The sequence below is a fragment of the Podarcis melisellensis genome, assembly GCF_964234715.1.
Source record: "Podarcis melisellensis genome assembly, chromosome: 2".
In the NCBI taxonomy this organism is placed as follows: Eukaryota; Metazoa; Chordata; class Lepidosauria; order Squamata; family Lacertidae; genus Podarcis; species Podarcis melisellensis.
The window spans coordinates 81,433,391-81,458,103 of record NC_138529.1 but is presented as its reverse complement, the minus strand read 5'-3'; the positions used below and the strand labels follow the sequence as shown (position 1 = coordinate 81,458,103).

General features: G+C 41.4%; 1 protein-coding gene and 1 long non-coding RNA gene across 3 annotated transcripts in view; one reads left to right on the top strand and one right to left on the bottom strand.

Annotated features, from left to right (window-relative positions):
* DNAH12 (dynein axonemal heavy chain 12) overlaps positions 1-24,713 on the top strand; it is a 101,204-nt gene that overhangs the window by 47,176 nt on the left and 29,315 nt on the right. The window contains exons 32-49 of one of the 2 annotated variants that reach the window (XM_081899979.1): positions 758-898; positions 2,790-2,873; positions 2,964-3,152; positions 4,071-4,190; positions 5,240-5,428; positions 7,260-7,411; positions 10,455-10,593; positions 13,795-13,961; positions 14,331-14,586; positions 15,649-15,948; positions 17,881-18,059; positions 19,094-19,286; positions 20,016-20,177; positions 20,659-20,853; positions 21,718-21,851; positions 22,832-22,994; positions 23,755-23,835; positions 24,308-24,484. In XM_081899979.1, the coding sequence (XP_081756105.1) occupies positions 758-898; positions 2,790-2,873; positions 2,964-3,152; positions 4,071-4,190; positions 5,240-5,428; positions 7,260-7,411; positions 10,455-10,593; positions 13,795-13,961; positions 14,331-14,586; positions 15,649-15,948; positions 17,881-18,059; positions 19,094-19,286; positions 20,016-20,177; positions 20,659-20,853; positions 21,718-21,851; positions 22,832-22,994; positions 23,755-23,835; positions 24,308-24,484 (3,021 nt within the window). The remainder of the gene's footprint in view (positions 1-757; positions 899-2,789; positions 2,874-2,963; positions 3,153-4,070; positions 4,191-5,239; positions 5,429-7,259; positions 7,412-10,454; positions 10,594-13,794; positions 13,962-14,330; positions 14,587-15,648; positions 15,949-17,880; positions 18,060-19,093; positions 19,287-20,015; positions 20,178-20,658; positions 20,854-21,717; positions 21,852-22,831; positions 22,995-23,754; positions 23,836-24,307; positions 24,485-24,713) is intronic. The other variant, XM_081899980.1, reaches the window with a different exon arrangement.
* LOC309363658 lies at positions 14,056-17,450 on the bottom strand. The gene is made up of 2 exons (XR_014165521.1): positions 17,368-17,450; positions 14,056-14,337 (listed from the first exon to the last, which is right to left on the bottom strand). It is a non-coding gene; the product is annotated as an uncharacterized lncRNA (long non-coding RNA).

Here is a 24,713-nt window from a genome sequence, read left to right as displayed (position 1 = left end):
TGGCGCTGTGGGTTAAATCACAGAGTCTAGGACTTGCCGATCAGAATGTCTGCAGTTCGAATCCCTGCAACGGGGTGAGCTCCCGTTGCTCGGTCCCTGCTCCTGCCAACCTAGCAGTTCGAAAGCACGTCAAAGTGCAAGTAGATAAATAGGTACTGCTCCGGCGGGAAGGTAAACGGTGTTTCCGTGCGCTGCTCTGGTTTGCCAGAAGTGGCTTAGTCATGCTGGCCACATGACCCGGAAGCTGTACGCCAGCTCCCTCGGCCAGTAAAGCAAGATGAGCGCCGCAACCCCAGAGTCAGCCACAAGTGGACTTAACTGTCAAGGGTCCTTTACCTTTATCTTTTTAGAGCAGAGGAGCAGGGAGAAATAAAAAGTACCTTACAGTAATGAACCATATAAGCCCTTGGGTGAGGTGTGAAGGGTTGGGGTTGGCAGTGGGGAGGGGAGGGGAGGGGAGGTGGCATTGTGAACAGTGTGGGCAGGGACAGCAACCCTTAGCATGAATACATATTCATACAAAGAAAGGTAGTATTTTTGGACATTCTTCACCTAGCTCATATTAATGGTAATATATCTACGTTTTATTCTAAAGTGTGTCCAGAAAACAATTTAAGCTTAGCTTTTTCCTAGATGTTTATTTGCTTAGGTTTTGTCCATTCAGTAGAACAGATTACCATATTCAAATGATTTACACAATTGGGTTCTGTTGAATGCTTCCTTCAAATTTTAAAAGGTCTTTTTTCACTTATTTTAGTGGACAGATGGCATAGTTGCCAACACTTTTCGAGAATTTGCTTTAACTGAGACACCTGATCGCAAATGGGTTGTTTTTGATGGTCCTATTGATACCCTTTGGATAGAGAGCATGAATACTGTGTTGGATGACAACAAAAAGGTAATCTAAGGTGTCTAAGTAATCCAAATACATCAGGCAATTGTAAAATTGTTCAAGTGTATTGAGATAAAACAGGTTGAGAAGTTACTCATTGAGCCTTGGCCCCAAATAGCTAGCTCTTTGTGTAACTACAGCACAAATGACATCACAGGTGCATATTGGGTTTGCTGGCTTTTAAAGAAGAAACACTTACAGGAAAGAGGAAACTGGAAAGAGTGCCAGTAGCAGAGCTGATATATAAGCAATCAGGTCTTTTGACAAATCAGTCTAAAATTCATTCCATATCATACACATCTAATGTTATCATCATCATCATCATCATCATCATCATCATCATCATCATTTCTAGCACTCATGTTTGTATTTTTGAGAGGCACTTTGTTTTCTAACCTTGCAGTACCAGATTTAACAATAAGTGCAAGTAGGAGCCAGCTTAGGACGCGGGTGGCACTGTGGTCTAAACCAGTGTTTCCCAACCTTGTGCCTCCAGATGTTTTTGGCCTACAACTCCCATCATCCCTAGCTAGCAAGACCAGTGGTCAGGGATGATGGGAATTGTAGTTCAAAAACAGCTGGAGGCCCAAGGTTGGGAAACACTGGTCTAAACCACTGAGCCTCTTGGGCTTGCCGATCAGAAGGTTGGAGGTTCGAATCCCCACGAAGGGGTGAGCTCCTGTTGCTCAGTCCCAGCTCCTGCCAACCTAGCAGTTCGAAAGCACGCCAAAAAGTGCAAGTAGATAAATAGGTACCGCTCCGGCAGGAAGGTAAACGGCATCTCCGTGTGCTGCTCTGGTTTCGGTGTTCCGTTGCACTAGAAGCGGCTTAGTCATGCTGGCCACATGAACCAGAAAAACTGTCTGCAGACGAATGGCGGCTCCCTCGGCCTGTAAAGCGAGATGAGCGCCGCAACCCCAGAGTCACCTGCAACTGGACTTAACTCTCAGGGGTCCTTTACCTTTAGAAGCCAGCTTAGAATCATAGAATCATAGAATCATAGAGTTGGAAGAGACCACAAGGGCCATCGAGTCCAACCCCCTGCCAAGCAGGAAACACCATCAGAGCACTCCTGACATATGGTTGTCAGGCCTCTGCTTAAAGACCTCCAAAGAAGGAGACTCCACCACACTCCTTGGCAGCAAATTCCACTGTCGAACAGCTCTTACTGTCAGGAAGTTCTTCCTAATGTTTAGGTGGAATCTTCTTTCTTGTAGTTTGGATCCATTGCTCCGTGTCCGCTTACTTGAGCCAGTCAGCACACACACTCTTGGAAACCAGTCAACTACTGGGTTTTCTTAATTTGGGGTGGGGGGGTGTCATCGTAAAACTAATATGCTTTAAAAACTTCTCTCCCAAAATTTCTCAGGACCCTGTGGCACTATAACTGACTAAATGCCAGGTTTTGTAAGTAGCAGGAAAAAATAGCTTAAGAAGAGCCATACAGAACCAATGGATGCTTATATATCCAGTATTTGGTACAATCTGCAGTCTTATATCCAAATCCAATTATGATTTCAGTATTTTAGGGCTTATTTTCTATTGCAAAGACTCAGTCATGCAACAGTTTCTGAGCTGCATTAAATCTGAACTTGGTACTTCCTCTTTCATTAAATAATTGTTCAGAGGAACTATAGTTTTAGATAGGATACTAAGCATCTAAAAACAACAACAGCAATACAGTGATAGTGGAGCAGAGCAGTGGCCCAAAACTGGATATTAATAAATTAGCATTTTTCCAAATTTGATTATATAAGATCCTGATTATAGAAGATCCTTACATTTCGATTAATGTGATAAGTCACAATACCTGAAAGAAGCTGGGTTGCTTCTGGTGCATAAAATTTACAGCAGTCTAAAACTGGGTGTGGGTTTTGTTTTTTGTTTTTGTTCTTAGCTTTGTTTGATGAGTGGAGAAATCATTCAAATGTCCCCTCAGATGAGCCTCATCTTTGAAGCTATGGATCTGTCTCAGGCTTCGGTATGTTAAAGACAAGTTCAAATAATTCACAGGACTTGAAATTGGAGACATAATGAAATTTTAAGAGAGATAAATATTATTATCCTGCAGCCTGCTACAGTCAGTCGTTGTGGAATGATTTATTTGGAGCCTTTACAGCTGGGCTGGTTGCCACTTGTAACATCTTGGTTGAGTACACTTCCTGAACCTCTGGACCAAAAGGAGTATCAAGAACTTTTTGAAGATCTCTTTAACTGGATAGTACCACCAGCATTAAGAATGCGTCAAAAAAAATGCAAAGTAGGTTGTTCTAAAAAAAATAGCTTAGTATGTCTGTTGGATCTATTGGATCATGGGTTGGATCTACAGGGTTTTCTTGTTTGTTAAAGGTGTTAAGAGTTGATAGGAGACTGTAATGCTAACCCTCAGCTTCCAGAGTTCTCACTGTGACAGGCAGGGATCCTGCCAGCAAAGATACTCATGGAGGAATCTCAGTTCTCCCTCAGTGATTCCTTTCTCCATTAAGGCTCAGGCAGTGATGGAGTGATTGATAAGGCATCCCTTGAGACCAAATTGAATTTTCTCCTTTGGTTCTCTGAACTGTATTAAGTTAGTTTAAAGATCTTTTAGAAGGGTACTGGCTGGTACCTCTCTGAAGAGGATCCTGACTAATCCAAAAAGAAAACTGAAGTGTAGGTGGGTTACCATGAGGCAAGACACAGCAATAAAAGCAAGAACCTTTACTGAACTACATAACTGGGAAACAGGGGCAAAGCAACTGCTTATATACATTCTTGAAAACCACTGAATACATAACAAAATAGTAAACACAGTTTTCAGGCAAAGAATTAGAGCGAACGTAGAAGCATATAAGGGGTCTACCTAAAGCCTAGACAGGAGAAAGAAATAATCCATGTTGATGGAATTGGCTCAGGGTAAATAAAGAAATGTTCAGTCTTACCATAGTGAAATCTATTGTAAAACATGTTAACTGAGGTGAAGGAATTAATGTTGAACTAAGAGAACTTCAGTTGGTTTGTTGTAGTATTTTTAGTAAGTATTTTGTGATCTTTATCAAGTCTATACGGCACACACACACAAATATTAATCAGTACACATTTTAAAAACAAAAGATTATTGACTGAAATGTTCTATAACAAATTAAGTTCATGAGGCATTCATATATATATATTTTTAAAAAATCTTTTACTTTTATAGGAGCTGGTTCCCACCAGCAATAGCAATAATGTGGTTTCTCTCATTCGGCTTATTGAAATGTTGCTTAGTGACGCAGTGGAGAAGGAGCCTACCAGTCCACACATCCGCAAATGGATTATGGTTGGTCTGATGTTTTTATCTTTTCATTTATTTGAGCAAACTGTTTGAGTTATTTCACCCCACTTGAACTGGATTCATATTTAGTAGCGTAGCTGGGGGGGGGGTGCACCCCTGACAGCACTTACCTTGGAGTTGGCGCACTAGAGCCCAAGGTGACATCGAAGTCCAGAAGCCCCAGAGCCCGGCACACTGCTCCCAAAAGCAGTGCGGCCCGGGGCTGGGCTTGCAGCACTCTGGGCTGCTGTATCTCTCCCAGCCACCAGAGGGCAGCCGAGAAGGACACAACTGGCACCCACCCGCCACCTCCCCCTCAGCTGCCCTTCAGCTGAAGGGTGCCCTGCAAGAACATGGTGGCTCAGGCCTACACTGCTTTTGCAGGCAGCACTGGCGCACACACACCACTTCCCCCTCAGCCGCCCTCCAGGTGGAGGGTGCTGGGACACAGTTCTGGCAGTGCGCCCTGCCCTACCAGCTTGCTCTGCCCCCATGGGCAGTGTGAACATCTGCCCCAGGCACCCCAGCAGCTTCCTATGCCACTGTCCATAATTGACATGAGTTATGTTTCTCTCACAAGATTCTCATGCTGGAGGAAGGAGTAGAGGTGTGTTTTGCTGATTCTTTCTCCTCTCTACACCCTGAAAAGCTGCTGCAGCTGTGGACCTTCTGGAACAGCATATGGTGTGGTGCTTGGGGCTGCAGTGGGAAGGTAGAATCTGCAAAATTGCCTTCAGTTAGCAGGTTGCCTTCATTGGCTCTCAGGGTGTTCCACAAAGTGACAAGAGCCTTTCTATTCACAGAAGGGCAAATCTAGATCCAGCCTGCAAGAGATTCTGAAATGGGTAGCTTATGGGTAAACAGGCGTACAATTGCAGTCGCAATAAGTTTATTAAGTCCCACTACGTTCAATATCCAGAAAACTGGCTGGAAGATTGCATCCTCAAAATATTCTTTTTGCTATATAAATAGTATAACTTTAAAGCCTTTCAGGTGAGATTTGCCGTGATTACATTGCCGTCCTCATAATTTCTTTCTCTTTTTAAAAATGGAAGGGTTGTTTTGCTTTTGCCACGGTCTGGTCCATTGGTGGAACCTGTGATGGTGACGGTCGGGTTCTGTTTGACGCCTTTGTGAGGGATATTATAGGAGGGAAGATGGACAAACATCCGATGCCTGCAGCTGTGGGGAAATGGGAGCATCCGTTTGAAGAGAGAGGCTTGGTGTATGATTTCATGTTTGAGGTATGGAAAAAAATTATATAATTATTAACAGATATTTGAATTTCTTAAATATTTCATTAGGAATGAATAGCTGTTGAAAGCCATAGAATTTGAAAACATGAAGCTGTGTTATACACCTATATATGGTGCATCCACAAAAGCTTTGCCTTCAAATATGGGCATAGCCAGAATTTACTTTAGGAGGGGCAGGCTATGTTTGTGGGGGGAACAGAACTGATTTATCTGCAATGCAATTGGTCAGTTAAGTATTTTTATTCATTTATTTGATCGAGGGGGGGGAGCTGCCCCCCGCCCGGCTTTTCTCATGCCTTCAAATGGTTTTGCATTACCTGGGAACTGCATGACACATACTGTTGGAAATACTGTATGGTATCTGTACATTCCCACTGTTTGCATTAAAAGCAGTTAGAAGAGGGCTCATGGATTTGATACATGGGCCTCTTGATCTGCACTTTCCTTAACACTGAAATATGTATGTATGTTTATGTTTATATATAAACAGGACTGTATAATAGGAGCAAGGTTGCTGAATTATGTGCCTGAATAATTACTGCTGTGTTGTATATGTGTTAAATAAACCTAATAAATTGCTAAAATATCACTTATTTTTAAATAGATATTTTGCAAAAAGGACTAAAAGTGCATTGCTGCTGCCGCCTCCTACAAGAAACCCAATGAGACAGGAGAGAAACAAAAGAAAACTCTGTTCCTCCTCTTTCCCTTCCTCCTTGTTTTTGTAATATGCAATAATGAGGAATGGCTACAAATAGAGTGTGGAGACAATAGATGTACCTTTCCCTTTTTGTTTTGTAACACAAAAAGCCTTAATAATTTTTTTTTTTTTTTTAAAGTCAGCTTGCAAGGCGGAGGCTTTATCTTCTTTCCTTCCTTTTCTCTGCAGAGATAAGAAAGGAAAGGTTTTTGGAAGTAGCGCAAGCACTAGTTTGCTGCTTCTTGCAAAAACTGAAGAGAACGAGACTTCTCATCCTTTTCTTCACAGAGAAAAAAGGGTATTTACTCCTCCCAACTGGGTTTTTGCAAGGAAGCTGCAGTGAGGCCAAAGCTCAGTTTGAAGAAGTGAAAACACATTCCTTTTCCTCTTTGGGGACGGATGAATTTATTATTTATTAATTCATTGCATTTGTATCCCACCCTTTTTCCTCCTTGGAGCTCAAGGCAGTAGACAAAGTTCTGCTCCCCATTTTAGCCTCACAGCAACCCTGCGAGGTAAGTTAGGCTGTGAGAGTAAGTGTCTGGCCCAAGGTCACCTAGGGAGTTTCATGTGGATTTGAATCCTAGTCTCTCCCAGCTCCTAGTCCAACACTCCAACTAATACACCACTGTGCTTTATGACAAGTAAGGCTTTTTATATAAACACAGCTGTGCACACCATATGTAGGAGCAAGAAAGAGAGTGAGCTTATTGAGCCCCAGTACTAAATATTATTAATTGTTAGGAAATTCAAAAATACATTGCAATTTACCCTAAATATGTAGCAAATTATTTTTTAAAAATCATTTTTATTAAATTTTGCACTTTAACAATCCAATCCAATCACATTAAATATTCCAAATTATACATATACATATCAAATAATCTGAATATTCTGCCAAATTATAATTTTTTAATAGGACTTCCTATGCTTGAAGTTCGGAGGGTACGATGTTATACGTATATAATGCTGATAATTTTGAAACCATTGCTTTGAGATTCAATTAAATGTTTTAAAACAACTAACTGCTAAAAGCATCAAGTTCTAGTGAAACTATTTTGAATATATTTTGTCAGTACCGTATCTTTTGCAAAACTTTATTTCTGCATTTCTTCTTAGATGAAAGGCAAGGGCCGTTGGATGCATTGGAACGAAGCCATTAAAAGCATCAATTATAATGATAAAAATCTTAAGGTTCAAGACATTATAGTCCCAACAATGGACACAGTGAGATATACCTATTTGATGGAATTGTGCATTAAATATGGAAAGTAAGAAAATTTGCTCCCTATAATAGTGAAAATGTTTTCATTGTTCATGAGATCATACTATTCTAATAATGTTATTAATACTCCAAGAAATACTCTAAGAAATAGAACCCCCGGAAAAACTATCCTCTTAGATTTGTGTCCAGCTGGGGTTTTTTGTGCTCCTTGGTGAATTAATCTTATTTTTTGAAAAAACTTTCCATAATAACAAATCAGGGGGTTCATTCTGAGAATTGGCATCAAGAAGTAGGGTGCTAAGTTTCTTTGAATTGTTCCCAACTGCACTTTTTAGTATGTATATTCTAGCTCAAAGCCATGGCTCTTGCCCAAGATCTATGTGAAAATGCACTGATCCATCTTATTCAAGCTGTGCAGACTACTTGGGATCCCTGCTGATACACACACACACACATATACATATATATGTATATGCAGGTTTTGGTGTCCTCGGGTGTCTTCCCGTGTAAAAGTTGGGGTGTCTAGGCGACGTTTCGACGAGGTCTCACTCGTCATCTTCAGGCTGGTGCTTTCGGCTTCTTGTTACTGGAACAGAGCAGGATCTCAGTGTTTGAGTTCCTATAAATACTGTTGAGGGGGTGTGGTGTATAGCCTCCAATGTTCTGGGCAGAGAGGAAGTTCCCAGGCTAGTGTGCCTTTTCTTCTTTTGTTCCTTAATTACTTGAGGGATATCTTGAGTGATTTCTTGAGTGATATCCTGAGTACCACTTAGGTGGGTCATTAGGTGTGGATTAGTTGCTAAAGTCTTTGTGTCTTGACCTCTTGAACTTTGTGAAGAGTTTTTCTGAGAAGATGGCTGTACTGCACTTAGTTGTGCTCTGGCTTGGCTTCGTGTATAGGGGCGAGCTGTGGTTTTGTGGCCTGTGTCAGCCAGATCTGTGTAGGGATTGCAGGGGGGTGCAGCATCCGGAGGTGCCACCATGGTTTGGCTACTGGATGGTGTCTGTAATTTATCTGTGGAGAGGGTCTGGGTTTGGGTCTGGTGTGGTTGATTGGTGATAGCGTTCTGTGTGCCTCTGGATCTGGTGTCAGTTTTTGTGGGGAGGGCTAATTTCCAGATGTCTGGCAAGCGGGATGTGTCGTCACGCTTGTTCATGTTGTGAGGGTGTTTCTCTATCTCGATGGCTTCCATGATTATTCTCTTGTGGTGATGTTCCATGTTAAAGAGCAATTTGGAATCTGCAAAATTAATTTCGTGTCCTGTTTCTTTCATGTGTTGGAAAAGAGAGGAAGTTTTTTCTTCTTTTCTTCTTTTTTGACGGCATTCTTGTGTTCTGCGATACGTGCATTTATTCGTCTGTTTGTTTGTCCAATGTACGTGGCTGGGCCAACACGTACATTGGACATGTGTTGGCCCAGCCACGTACATTGGACAAACAAACAGACGAATAAATGCACGTATCGCAGAACACAAGAATGCCGTCAAAAAAGAAGAAAAGAAGAAAAAACTTCCTCTCTTTTCCAACACATGAAAGAAACAGGACACGAAATTAATTTTGCAGATTCCAAATTGCTCTTTAACATGGAACATCACCACAAGAGAATAATCATGGAAGCCATCGAGATAGAGAAACACCCTCACAACATGAACAAGCGTGACGACACATCCCGCTTGCCAGACATCTGGAAATTAGCCCTCCCCACAAAAACTGACACCAGATCCAGAGGCACACAGAACGCTATCACCAATCAACCACACCAGACCCAAACCCAGACCCTCTCCACAGATAAATTACAGACACCATCCAGTAGCCAAACCATGGTGGCACCTCCGGATGCTGCACCCCCCTGCAATCCCTACACAGATCTGGCTGACACAGGCCACAAAACCACAGCTCGCCCCTATACACGAAGCCAAGCCAGAGCACAACTAAGTGCAGTACAGCCATCTTCTCAGAAAAACTCTTCACAAAGTTCAAGAGGTCAAGACACAAAGACTTTAGCAACTAATCCACACCTAATGACCCACCTAAGTGGTACTCAGGATATCACTCAAGAAATCACTCAAGATATCCCTCAAGTAATTAAGGAACAAAAGAAGAAAAGGCACACTAGCCTGGGAACTTCCTCTCTGCCCAGAACATTGGAGGCTATACACCACACCCCCTCAACAGTATTTATAGGAACTCAAACACTGAGATCCTGCTCTGTTCCAGTAACAAGAAGCCGAAAGCACCAGCCTGAAGATGACGAGTGAGACCTCGTCGAAACGTCGCCTAGACACCCCAACTTTTACACGGGAAGACACCCGAGGACACCAAAACCTGCATTCCTGTACCCGTGAAAATCTACGAAAGCATATATGTATATACATATACACACACATACACATATATAACCGACAAATTGGGCCATTATAAGAATTAAGATGTGGAATAATTGGATGGCTCAAACTGGACTTTGAAAAACAGTAAAAAAAGAAGTGCTAGATGAACATGTTTCATGATTTGTTTGCCGCCACCAAAAAGGCGCTCTCTGAGAGCCATCCACCTGACTTCCAAAGTGGAAGTATCCAGGTTCATTTGAGGGGAAAACAGCCCTTTGGAGACCATTGTTTATGGCTTTAAAGGTAAACTATCACTTTGTATTATGTCACAAAAGTAAGTGACACTAGTTAAGAGTTTAGAAACATTAATCTACACTAGTCTGGCCTTAGAAATATTCTTTATAATTTTATAATTCTCAGTTATAAACTCTGAAATACTTACTGTTCATATAAAAAAACTTGAGTTGTGAATAAAATTATGGGGAACAACTCTGTAATATAATTCAGTAATTGTAGCTAAGAGTCTTTTGCCTAACATGTACTTCTACATCCCATTTTATTTATAGTTGTTCTCTTACATTTCTGTGATTTTAGCTATATATTCATGCAAACAGAAAAATACCATATGTTTATAAATCACTGTAAAAATGCTACCATCAACAGTCTTTATTTGTTGATAATTTCCAAGCATTATGTTTAATTTCCAAACAATATGTCTACACTAATGAGAAACTAATACAAGTATGTGAATTTTTTTCCAAGACCGCTGCTTTTTGTGGGACCAACAGGTACTGGAAAATCTGTATATGTGAAGGACAAGCTAATGAACCATGTAGAAAAGAATCTCTACTTTCCATTCTTTGTTAATTTTTCTGCTCGAACCAGTGCCAACCAGACTCAGGTTGGTAAAAACAAACAGCAGTGTTGCTAGGTATTTTAAAGATCTTGTGCATTAAGCCAATGACATAAATTGGCCTCTGGGTAAATTAAGATGGTGAGTTGCTTGAGTTCCATAGGCCCTGCACTTTACATGACATTCCACCCTGCAAATATTATTTTTTTAATTAAAAGGGGGAGGGGAGAGGCAGGAGATTTAGTCTCGGTGTAGAAGATCCCAGGGCTTGAGCATATAACATTAAATACCGGTAAATATAAGAGGTATATGTCATGTGATTAGGGTATTTTGGCACCCCTTTGAGAAACAATGGAGTGTGCATCTGGGGTGAAGAAGCACTGGGACACGAACCTGCACAGTGTGTATGGAGGTCTTGGGCTGCCCAGATGAAAAGACCCCCCTCTTGGCCACACTGATGTGGTCCAAAGGAAAGCAGAGCAATATGCTTGGCACCAGTTTGGCTGCAGGAGTTGCCAGAAGGCGCCATCCAACCAGTGTGGGAGACTACCATCTGAATTTCTTTACAGTTTACTCCCTAGCCCAGACATCCCCAAACTCAGCCCTCCAGATGTTTTGGGACTACAACTCCCATCATCCCTAGCTAACAGGACCAGTGGTCAAGGATGATGGGAATTGTAGTCTGAAAACATCTGGAGGGCCGAATTTGTGGATGCCTGCTCTAGCCCTTTCTTCTCCTGAAGTTGTCCCACAAGGCAGCAGAGGTTTAGGATCAGAGTTTTCCTTCTCCTAGATGGGTTACCTTCCCAGGTTGATGAGCCCCATCTGCCACTCATTCCCCTCTACAGCATGTGCAAAAACTGCCTTCTTGACCATTGGACCCACTACAGTGGTGCCTCGCAAGACGAAATTAATTCGTTCCGCAAGTCTCTTCGTCTTGCGAGTTTTTCGTCTTGCGATGCACGGTTTTCCATAGGAATGCATTGAAAATCAATTAATGCGTTCCTATGGAAACCGCCTTCCCCCGACCTCTTCTGGCGGGCGGCATTTTAAAATCGCCCAGGACAGCGGAGGACTTCTCCGCTGTCCGGGGCGATTTAAAAGCCCCTGGGAAGGCAGGCAGGGGGGACAAAGGCTTTCTCACCCCGCCGCTCGGCTTCGGGACATCGTTCCGATGCCGGGTGGCGGGGGGAGGCTTTCCCGCCCGGCCGCCCGGCTTCGGGACATCGTTCCGATGCCGGGCGGCGGGGGGAGGCGTTCCTGCCCCACCGCCCGGCATCGGAATGATGCCCCGAAGCCGGGCGGCTGGGGGAGGCGTTCCTGCCCCACCGCCCGGCATCGGAACGATGCCCCGAAGCCGGGCGGCGGGGGGAGGCGTTCCTGCCCCACCGCCCGGCATTGGGACGATGCCCCGAAGCCGGGCGGCGGGGGGAGGCTTTCCCGCCCGGCCGCCCGGCTTCGGGACATCGTTCCGATGCCGGGCGGCGGGGGGAGGCGTTCCTGCCCCACCGCCCGGCATCGGGACGATGCCCCGAAGCCGGGCGGCTGGGGGAGGCGTTCCTGCCCCGAAGCCGGGCGGCTGGGGGAGGCGTTCCTGCCCCGAAGCCGGGCGGCGGGGGGAGGCTTCAAAAGCCTTCCGGGGGCTTTTAAATCGCCCCGGACAGTCCCGGGGCGATTTAAAAGCCCCCGGTTAGGCAGGCTTCAAAAGCCGTCCGGGATAGCGGGAAGCGCTTCCCTTCTATCCCGGACCGCTTTTAAAATGCTGGCGGTGGGGAGCAAAGCCTTTCGCCCCCGCCGGCCTTCCTGGACCTCTTCTGAAGTCCGGAGGGGGGGAAAAGGCTTTGCTCCCCACCGCCAGCATTTAAAAAAAGGTCCCCGAGATTTCCCTATGGGCTTTCGTCTTGCGATGCAAGCCCATAGGGAAAATCGTCTAGCGAAGCGTCGCAAAAACCGAAAAACCCTTTCGTCTTGCGGGTTTTTCGTCTTGCGAGGCATTCGTCTTGCGGGGCACCACTGTATTAGTCTCATCTACTCAATTTACTGAAGCCGGTCTTTCAAATGTCCAGAAAACATTTTTCTCAGATGGACACTCACCAGTAGACTAGCATTTTACCTTTGCCCAAAAACCTTTTTGGGAGTTTTACCACTTCATATGAAGTAAAATATATTAGCTTTTCAGGTTGGATTATTCTTATAACCACCATTTTTTTAATCAATAAAAATTCATTAGGGTGGATCTGCGCAAGCTACATTCACAAGCACGTAATGGGTCACTTCAGTCAATCAATTAATAAACCTTTATTGGCATACATAGAAACCAGGAATATGTGGGTTAATGGGCCACTTGAAAACAATAATTCCCCCCTTTCACTGTTTTTAAGCTTGAATATTTGCACAGCTGCTTAAGTCCTAGGGTTTTATTAAATCAAGTACCGATAGTGAAAGTCTTCTCAAGAAGCACATGGAAAACATTTTCAGAAAAAAATGACAAATAGGGACAAACTGAAACTCCTTACTGCTTTTGATGCAAATGGGCCCTCAGGCAGTTTACAACTGCATATTTCATTATATAATAAATTTTTAAGGCTGTTGTCATGCTGCAGTTTGTATGGCTGTCAGCAAGCGGCCATGGCAACTCCTGTCTGACAACAGACCAGCAGGCAGACGAGCTAACAAGCATGGTTGTGGAGTAGGTAGCCCAAGTGAACTGTTCAAAAGAGGAGAAGGAGGTACTTCGGAAGTGCCTCTCTCCCATTAAATATGACTGGAGAAGCACTTAACAGAGGGTGGTGCTTCAGAAAGCACCAAACCTTGGCTTTTGGTTAAGCTTTGGCAATGTGATGTGAGAGTAAAAAGGACTCTTTAGAAGCCCTGACATTCACAGTTTTGGTAAGCCAAAGTTTAATGTATCATGTGAATGCAGTCAATATAAATTAATAGAATAAACTTACCTTTAGAAACACCTGTATTTATTATAGAATACATGCTAAAATTTGATGGATTGGATCCAGAGAAAAGCATGGCAGAAGCTGATTTTCCTGCTCCCTTCTCCAATAGATCCCCCAAGATTCCCCTGAGGGTTGCTGAATAGGGTGGGAGGATGAACAAACTTCTGCGAGTGGGAGGCAGTGAAAAAGTCGGCTTTCACCAACCACATTATGCACACTTTCCTCTGGAAACAACACTAACTGTTCTTTTGAATGACCTGGTTTTAATCCTTAAGAAATATGTTCTGCTTTTGAATTTTAGAACATTATCATGGCCAGACTCGACAAGAGACGGAAAGGAATATTTGGCCCACCTATGGGAAAGAAGTGTATAATCTTTGTGGATGACATGAATATGCCTGCATTAGAACAGTATGGAGCACAGCCTCCTATTGAACTTCTGAGACAGTTTTTTGACCACGGCATCTGGTAACTATTCAGACTAAATTATTTTTATGTACATAGTTAAAAGAAAAGTGTCATTTTATCAGTTTGCTTTTATGCAATGCATTAGTAAACTAGATTTGTGAACATTGGCCAAAACTTTATTTGTAAGTCCCAGACTACTGATATTCAGAGTGTCCATCTCTAATTTTCATCTTCATCTAAGGTTCTTTTGTTGTTCTTGCTGAAATTAGTCATAAATGTAAAGGAGGTACCCTATGTTAATGTAATGTGTTCATATAATTATTGCTGCAGAATACAAACCCCATGATACTGTACATGAGAGATTTCCAAGTGCAGAAGTACTGTTCTATTTATAATTGTCTGATGATCATACTTCCATTTCTTTTGAAGGTATGACCTAAAAGATACAAATAAAATTGTATTAGTTGAAATACAGTTGATGGCTGCCATGGGTCCACCAGGTGGTGGAAGGAATCCAGTCACACCTCGTTTTCTGAGACACTTCAACATTTGCACGATTAATACCTTTAGTGATGAAACAATGGTCCAGATTTTCTCTACTGTTGTATCTTTCTACCTCAGAGCAAATGAATTTATCCCAGAATACTTCACAGTTGGAAACCAAATTGTCAGTGGCACTATGGAGGTACGATGCCAATATATACACTACATTTCTGGTTTACCTGCACAGGCAGAATATATAGGTGACTTCCAGTTCTGAAAGGCACATAGCTGGTGTTTTTTTTTTTTTAAAGAAAGGCACATGAAAAGGCTTCTGAAATTAAGATTTCAGAGGGCAGTTCAGATATTAGACATGTGTATGTCTGCACGTGCAATTAAAACTCCTTTTCTTGACTCAAAGTGCTTTTTACTGTTACAGATTAATTAGCCTAACTATGGACTAACCATTTAAGGATGGTTAGTCCATAGTTAAGGATGGTTAGTCCATCTATCTGCCTATTCCTGGCTTGTTTCCAAGGGGGAATAGTTTCTAATGCTTTGCTACTTTCTCCTTTAGTTTGTTCTTCATGTTTCTGCTGCCAGTGGAAGGATCTCAAGGCAGTCTGACCTCTCTAGGAAGCGAATGCCAATGTCTGAGAGCAACCGCTGAGAATCCCTTCTCCTCCCCACCTACCAAATCTGCCTGTGAGGTGGAGGGAATGAGAGAATGTCCTACCCAGAATATCTCAGAACCTGGGCAGGTTCATATGGGAGAATATAGTCCATCAGATAGCCTAGCATTAAGCCATTGTGACGACTGCTTTCCTTCTATAGTTCAATCTGCAATACTGATATTGTTCAACTTAATGTCATGTAGTATTATTCAGTTCTTCATATATTATACACAGCTATAGAGGCTCCAGTACTGACATTTCGGCTGTTTTCTGACATCAATCTTGCAGCAATTTAAGGATGTGTCAGCATAGAGGATATTCAGGAATCTGATGCTCTTATTCAGCATCCAGTCTTCTGTGGTCCTTCCCTTTCATTGTAGCTCATTTATGGTCAGTGTGGACATTGTCCCAAGTGCAGAGCAACAACAATGCAGTTTTTCTTTTAGATTCTGCATTCACATTTTTTTCAGGGAAATATTCTACATGTACTAAACCAAGAGTGCAAGAAACATCTGTGTGCCCTAAGTATGAAAAGTGTTTAAGTACAAAACTTAATTTAAATAGTTTTGTTAATTTTTCTTTCAATCTTCAAGGTATATAAGAAGGCCATGGACAACCTGTTACCAACACCAGCCAAATCCCATTATACATTCAATCTGCGTGACTTTGCACGAGTTATCCTAGGCTGCTTGCTCATCAAGAAGGATTCAGTTGTAAACAAGCATACAATGGTGCGTCTTTTTGTACATGAAGTATTTCGAGTATTTTATGACCGCCTTGTGGATGACACTGATAGAGCTTGGCTCTTCAAACTAATGAAGGATATTGTGAAAGAACATTTCAAAGAATCATTTGATGCAGTGTTTTCACATCTGAGACAAGGAAATGCACCAGTGAGTATTCATATTGTTTATTACAAGATGATCACTCTCTTTTTCTCTCCCATATTCATGCCTATTTCTGCCTGACTAGTTTTATTAGAACCAGAGCAAAACCATACCGCCTTGTATCATTCCATGTGCAAAAAGCAATCTTGTCTATTGGGGAATTAGGAAAACACTGATATTATTTATGTACATATAGATACAATTGCTGTAAATAAGTCTAGCAATTCAGGATGCAACACCAGATAAGTAACGCTAACTAACAGACAGACACACTGCTGAGCTGACATGCATTTGTCACAGATATAGTCATGGCACTGCGCCGTTGTCATAGCAACTGACTTGGCTAAGCTTGCATCTGTGATTATTTCACCTATGGGGTGATTTATTCTACTGAAGGAAATTAACTCCTGCTCATGTCCAGTTATTTCAACAACACACAGACACACAACACACACAATTATAAAATAATAGATGTTTTGGTTGACACAAATAAATAAGTAAATAAATATATTTATTTGAGATCATATGTGTCCCATATATTTATATTACCAAAACATCACAGCTGGGTTGCCTCTGCCCTTGAGGCCAGATGCAAAATGTCAACGACTGAAACAGCAAATATATATAATTGTATAATGTTAAGAAAATAAAAAAATGAAAAGAGGAATAACTGCTATTGTGAATGTGCCGTTTGCTTTTTCTGTATATATTTAAGACTGATGCCTCTTACAATTTGATACGGTTACTGAGAACCCAAATGGGTTGGGTTTTGACTCCCCTCATGTGACGGAGGCAGGAGAGCAATGAACTCTGGGAGGCAGGCTCAGTCCCCTTCAGTTTTCTCTCTCCTGCCTGACGGATCAGGTCATTTTCTCCCAGCTCTCTCTGATCTTCTCTGTCAGCTAAGTGGTTTTACCTTTAACAGTACTTCATTTCTACTCCTTTTCAGTTCCATCCAATATCCTTTCACTTTATAGTATTGTGTACATGTCCGTTTTCAAACTTTCCTCGTTTCTTTTCTGATCTCTGCTCAGGAAAAACAACAACAAAGAAGCAAACCTTTCCCGTTTAGGTCCTACTTTCACTTTCCTTCCCATTCCCTTGCTTCCTCTAATTGACTGCAGGCAATGTTTTTATTATTATTATTATTATTTATTTTATTTTGGATCCCTTAGGTGCCAACGTTTTTTTTCTCCAAAGTGACTGTCGGCCTCTGCAACTGTCCTCTGCCATCACTGGCTCCTTAGCAACAGTTGCCACCACATTCCAATTGGGTTACAATTTCTCTCTCTCTCTCTCTCCTGTGGATAGCATTCGTGCACTCCAATTGAGGATTGGAAGTGTGTTTTAGTCCACAAAAACTTCTGCTACAATAAATATTCTAGTTTTTAAAAGGCGCCTATGTTATAACGGGGCCTTTATTACCTTCTTAAAATAGGTTGTTAAGACATTTGGATTTGATATCCTGCTTTATCACCACCTGAAGGAGTCTCAAAGCGGCTAACATTATCCTTTCCCTTCCTCCCCCCAAAAAACACTCTGTGAGGTGAGTGGGACTGAGAGACTTCAGAAAAGTGTGACTAGCCCATGGTCACCCAGCAGCTGCATGTGGAGGAGCGGGGAAGTGAACCCCATTCACCAGATTACAAGACTACCGCTCTTAACCACTACACCACACTGGCTTCTTATTTGTTTATTGCATTTGTATCCTATCTTTTCCTCCAAAGCACCCACGGTGGCTTGCATAGTTCTTTCCCTACTCGTTTAAGCTCCACAACAACCTTGTGAGGTAGGTTAGGCTGAGTGGCAGTGGCTGGCCCAAGGTCACCCAGTAAGCTTAATGGCTGAGTGGGGATTTGAACCCTGGCCTCCCAGGCCCAAGTCTGACACACTAACTGCTCTGTTGTAGACTATATTCTATTTATTTTCTGCCAATAGGTAACTGAGGAAGATATGAGAAATCTGTTGTTTGGAGACTACATGAATCCAGATCTTGAAGGAGATGAAAGACTTTATTTTGAAATTCCAAGTGTACAAATGTTTAGTGATGTTGTGGATTTGTGTTTGGATGAATATAACCAAACTCATAAAACAAGAATGAACCTAGTAATTTTCAGGTGCATACTTTATTTATTTATTTATAATGATTTATGTGGTACTTTTTCTTAGGGTTTGTATAGATTATTATAGAACTGTGGTATCTGGGGCTGCTTCTTAGGGTGCTTCCACACAGAATTTTACTTAAGATGATCCAGGCAGAACTTAATCAACTGACTTGTTGATTCTCACCAACTATTTGTACAACCTGCTGAAACATGTCAGCTGTTTCAAAAAGGCCACAGCTGGTGGTATACACATGCATTACTGTGAAAAGTCTTAGTAAATATCCTCTCAAATATCCACAGTGTGTTTGCTTTAAATTTAAATGCACCTGAGGAGACACCTACTCCTACAACTTATAAGGTGACAGCAATCTTTCATGATCTGGCCAAAAAGTCTTAATCCAGAGTAGTAGTATTAGTAGTAACAACAGCAACAACAACAATTTATTACTTATACCCTACCCATCTGGCTGGGTTTCCCCAGCCACTCTAGCGGCTTCCAACGGGGGATTAAAAATACATTAAAATACATTAAAGCATCGGTCATTAAAAACTTCCCTAAACAAGGCTGCCTTCAGATGTCTTCTAAACGTCAAATAGTAGAGAGAGAGAGTAGTGAAACTCCCTTCCATGCTCCCTAAGGTCATACAGTCTGAATCGGATAGCCCAGTGAAATATAATAAGTCAATACCATATTTCAAATCCAGACAGAAAAATTGTTGAGTTTTTTGAGTTTTTTTTAATTTTTGCCCAGAGGAAAATTTGCACTTCCGACATAGAAGTCAGATTTTCCTGGACATAAAGGTGATTTCCTCCCGGACAATAATAAATACTTAACTAACTGAGATTCTTCCCCCTCCCCCCCCAACATAAATCCTAGCTATGCCCATGAACTATAGCAAAGGGTTAGTGCTGCCCGCTTAAGCCAAGGTGAGGGATTATCCAAAGAGTGAGACAAATGAGAATACCCTCTGGGAGTCTGTATAACTAAAAGCACTAGTTTTGTGATCTTTGTTTTTAATAACGATGTATATATTTTTTTGTGATAGGTATGTGCTAGAACATTTGTCTCGCATATGCCGTGTGCTCAAGCAGTCAGGAGGTAATGCCTTACTTGTTGGAATGGGAGGAAGTGGGCGTCAGTCCATGACGCGTTTAGCTACATCTATGGCAAAAATGAATATATTCCAACCAGAGATCTCTAAGAGCTATGGAATGAATGAGTGGAGGGACGATCTGAAGGTAAAGATTTATATATGCTGGCGTTAGTCTGGAATCAATAAGCTTTATATTGCTCAATGCTGTCTTATTTATTGGATGCGAACTGTAACTTTACAAGTTGGGAGCCTAGGAAAACTCGCAGGAAGATGCAGTCTCCCTTTCTACCCAAAGTGATTTCTAGCAGGAAGAATGAATTGGTTGTGGGAAAATAGTGGGGGGTGGACTCCAATCTGAGCAGTACAGTGTGAGGAGTGGAGTTTACATGCCCGTTTCCCATGTTGTATCAGCAGTCCTGAACCTGAGTGCTATTAAAAGGGGATTAAATGCAAGAGCAACTTGCTCCAGCAATTCCTGTCCTGAACAGAACAGTAAAGGCAAGAATTAAACTTCTTAAAGCCAGGTAGTTAAAAACCATTCATAACTATGAACTTCTGCTTGAAGGGAATAAACCTCCCCACAGCTCTTGCTCTTCCCCTGGCAGGTAACTGGGATGTCCTTTCCACTCAAAAGACAACTGATTCTTGCAGCAGGGAAGAGGACCAACCATCACCATCAGAAGATTTACCAATCAACTTCTCATTTCACTGTTCTGTTTTTTACACAAATCAAACATTTCTGTACACCTAGCATAGGCGTACGCAACACATTTCATTAGGATGTGCACCCAGGAATATATATATTTTTATGCAAGCATTTATTGAATACATTTAAGTACATTTATTGTACTTAAATATTTGTTGTTGCTTTTAGAATCTCTTGAGGAGTGCAGGTGTGAAGGGCTTGAAGACTGTATTTCTGATCACAGACACCCAAATTAAGGAAGAAGGATTTTTAGAAGATGTTGATAGTGTGCTAAACACTGGAGAAGTCCCCAACCTTTTTGCAGCTGATGAAAAGCAAGAAGTTATGGAGGTGCTATGATGAGAAATGCATGATTTACTACTTCTTGTAAAGTATAATGTTACAATTAAAATAAACATTGCTTTTAAAAAATATGTAATCCTACTGCTTAGAATTCAGTTCAAACTATTAATTTAAATGGATCTTTTTTAAGAAGGACTTAGCTGACTACAACCATCTGCTTTTCTAACACGAGTAGCTGATTATTTTTAATTGCTATGTGCTATTTCCCTTTTAAAGATTAAGCATTAAAGAGGAATATTTCTTATGCTCATAATGAGGTCATTACATCTGATTAGGAGCTAAGTCTTATAAACTAGTTTAACAGGCATGATTTTCTTGCATATTAACAAAGATTGCTGATATCTAACTCACAATTAGAAATATAATTTCTTTGTCTTATCCTGCATAGATTATACTAATTTTTTATTACTTTTCAGAATCACGTTTTAGAATTTTTGTAATTCTTTTTGGTACATTTATTATCCTTTAGGGTGTTCGTGCAGTAGCCCAGGCAGGCAGTAAGCATGAAGAGCTCAGTCCCTTGGCTTTATTTGCTTTCTTTGTGAACCGCTGCAAAGACAATTTGCATGTTGTGGTAGCCTTCAGCCCAATTGGAGATGCTTTTCGCAACCGACTCAGACAGTTCCCATCTCTCATCAACTGCTGTACTATTGACTGGTTCCAGGTACTTAAATATGATAGGTACTTATGTACTGAGACGTCAATATAGCTTCCTCAATATAGTCTGGCCTATGGAAGCTTGCTTTTGCCTCTCTTACATGTTTTCTCACGTTGCAAGAATTACGTATGCCTCCTCCCATAGAGAGTAATCCAGCTTTGTAAGTACCATGTACATCTGTTACCAGGTCACAGTGAATTGGGGGGAACTTGTGCTATAAATGTAAGGCTGCTTTTGTAAAAGCAAAAAACTAAAAACTCCCTCCACAGCAAATTGTCTCAAAGCACACTGGTTTGTATTATAAAGTGTGCCATTCACAGGCAATCTGACATTCAACTCTGGGGATCTTTTGCTGTTGAGAGTTGGATGCACTCCAGAGTTTGGCACCCCAAGAGTTAACACAGACAACAGAGATAAATCAGAAGTAAATCTGATTATATCAAAAGGGAATTAGCATGTTTACAAAAAATCTTAAAATCAATAAACAGCATGCTTATAGTAGGCTAAGTTTAGAAGAGGTTAAAACCTATGTAAGAGTTGTTCTTAAAATATGCCTGGAAATACACAGGAAAAACTAGGATGCAGTCAGGAAAAGGCAGTGGGGGATGCTGGTTGAAGGGGTAAGGTGGTACTAGAAAAAGAAGATTTATGTTGACTTCTGCAGCTTGTTTGTCAGGGGAATAAGAAATCTAGAAAGTGGAGTGCAGACATTGACTTGCAGGAAAATAATATGAACCATTCCTCCTTTCCCGAACTACTAGCAGCAGATTTCATGAGGAACTGCTGCTGGGGACATACTCAAATATGCTGTGCTATGCTTAATAATGAAGAGAATATCACAAGTAGTGTTTCTATTCTTATGTTTTCCAGCCATGGCCTGAAGATGCTCTTGAACGTGTGGCTATTAAATTTTTGGAAAGGCTTGAGCTCACAGACAATGAACGTCAGGAAGCTGTTCCCATCTGTAAACACTTCCATACTTCTGTGTTGTCCCTTTCTGAAAGGTGGTCTTTCTAAAATATATTCATAAAGCAAGCTGTTGTAAATAAAAGGAGAAAGAGGGAAATACTAGAAGGGAAGAGAAAAGTTTTAATGTTTCTGATCAATAATATTAAAATAATATTGCTAAACAAAATTAAAATTTAGTACAGAAATAAACAAAATATTTTAGAAGTAATGCTTGAACACATTATGTAAGGCAGCTTTAGATTATCTCATTTATATGATTTGACTTTACCCAGAGTAAATAGACTATGAGTAGCAAGAGCCTCATCCTCAACTCAGGATCAAATTAGAAGCATGAGGTATGTGAATGGGATCTCTTGCATTATTTTTTTAAGCAAAGAGATGGAGAGATTCAGATAAATATTATGATGCTGGAGTGTTGCCTCCCTCCTCCCCATATTCCTGATTTAGATCTCAGCCTCTCTCACACACACATGATATTTGTGTATTTTCCTTTTCATGGCAAATCTCAGCTTCATAGGAGAATAAATAGGTAAATGGGCCGATGTGTTTGCTTCTCCCATGCACCACCTCAGGTAGGAATGGAGAATAAATTAAAAAACAACAACACAAGATTCTGTTCACAGATCCTCCATGTCATATCTAGTTTGACCCTTAGCTAACTGATGGAATAGGTTTTGCTAGTGAGTCATTCTGTTATAGCTTTCCCAGTTTGTCTTTGTACAACAGTCTCACCATCCTTATTCAAAACTGAAAATAATATTTACCCCACTAGTAATAAGGGAAGAGGAAGCCTTACAGATTTAAGGGGGGGAATGGAGGAAGACACTTGGAAATTGCACGATCAGTAAGTAACACAACTGCATTTCTAGAAAAAATGATTGTCTGAAAAAGCACTTAGTATCATAACCTTGCAAAGTTTGACAAATATTCAGGTAATATCAGATGCTCAATGAAACAAATAGATCCTTCTGTTTTAATACCTGGTAGAGTGAAATATTTCTTTCTCATTCCACAGATTTTTGAACCAATTGGGACGACATAATTACGTTACTCCTACCTCCTATCTTGAACTTATTGCTTCCTTCCAACAACTTTTGACTCAGAACCGAGATAATGTCATGAAAGCAAAGAAAAGATATACTAATGGCTTAGATAAACTAGCTTTCGCTGAATCTCAGGTATGTCCATTGTAACTAAGGTTGCTTACCCATGCCTGGTTTTCATGTAGTGTGAAGCTGTGATTTGTTCAAGTATTGGCATAAGCTCAACACATCATCGCCCTAATTACTATGTCCATGCCGCTTTTCAGCTGCTCTGGGCAACAGCCAAACCATACCATATTATTTCTCTGATGCTGGTCAGAAACACTGATACTATTCTCTGCAGTGTAGTCCAGAATCCCAACTATCCAGAAGGGTGGTGAGGAGAAGTGGGTGGGGCACTGCAGCTTCCCAGGCTTCCCAAAACAGATTGTTGCTTATGCTTAACAAGAGCAAGAAGGAAGGGGTGAAGCTCAGGAAGTGTGGTGTGGTGCAACCATAGTTGCACTAAAACAAACCACAACTTAGAGAAAACACAGCAGGTAGCCTGGTTTGTTTTGCCCTTTGTTTTCATTTATTTGTTTCTGTGTGCTCTGTGTTTCATTCCTAAAACATGTTGATTGTGTTGAAATTAGTTTTATTCTATCTTTAGAGCATATTATATTCTGCACTCTCTTCTTTTTTTCATCTTTCAAATGAATGAATCAATCATGTTGCCTTATAATACTTTGCTTATGGCACTATCCAATGTTTGTTCAGTAAGGCCCATTGCGTTCAGTGGGACTTCCCCCTAAGTAAGTATTTCTTAATGACACATTTAAATGCTTCATTTATCTCCACCCCACCCCCCACATGCCATACTTTAAAACAACTCATGGAAAATTGCTCTTCATTTTAGGTTGGTGAAATGAAGCAAGAATTAGTTGATTTGCAGCCTAAGTTGGAGCAGGCTAAAGTGGACAATGCAAATATGATGAAGGTAATGTTTCTGCTCCTAAAGATGTGTCAATGCTGCAGTGCACACAGTGGTCTAAATGTTGCTGGTGTAGCTTAACTGGGCATCTAGCAAAGGGCAGCTGGGGAATGTTCAATTTGCTTTATTTCAGGCCAGTTGCAATCCAGTATGCTATTTGTTAATTAACAGGTTAGGTCGAGATTTCTACACACACATGCACTTTTATTGAAATACCAGCTGTGGCCCTTTTTGTAATAATTTCACTCTGCCACACTGCACCCCAGGGAGGGTGTAACTACAAAATGTGCCTCTCGCTGTATTATATCAGCTGATTGGAATCAGGGCTTAGAATTTTATGTAAAGTTGTCCTTTATAACATCAATTCATCTTTTCTAAAATAATAGCTTTTCTGAATAAATTAACAAAGAAATCTGTTGGAGCTCTACAGGACTATTCTACTACATGGAACATTTCATTTCATGTCTTCTTTCTTTAGATAATTGAGAAAGAATCTGCAGAAGTTGAAGCAAAAAGCAAAACTGTTAAAATAGATGAAGAGCTTGCTACAGAAAAAGCAACAGAAGCCACAGCACTGAAGAATGAATGTGAAAGTGATCTTGCAGAGGCCATTCCTGCCCTAGAGGCAGCATTGTCTGCACTTGATACACTGAAGGCAAGTTAAATACAGTGGAAGCTTGGGTTGCAAACATGATCTGTGTGGGAAGCATGTCCACAACCCGCAGCGCCCGCAACCCGCAGCGCCCGCAACCCACAGTGCCCGCAACCCACAGCAGCACATGCGCGGGTTGCGATTCGGCACTTCTGCGCATGCACAAAGCGCAATTTAGCACTTCTGCGCATGCGTTAGTGCCAAAACCCAGAAATAACCCATTTTGCTACTT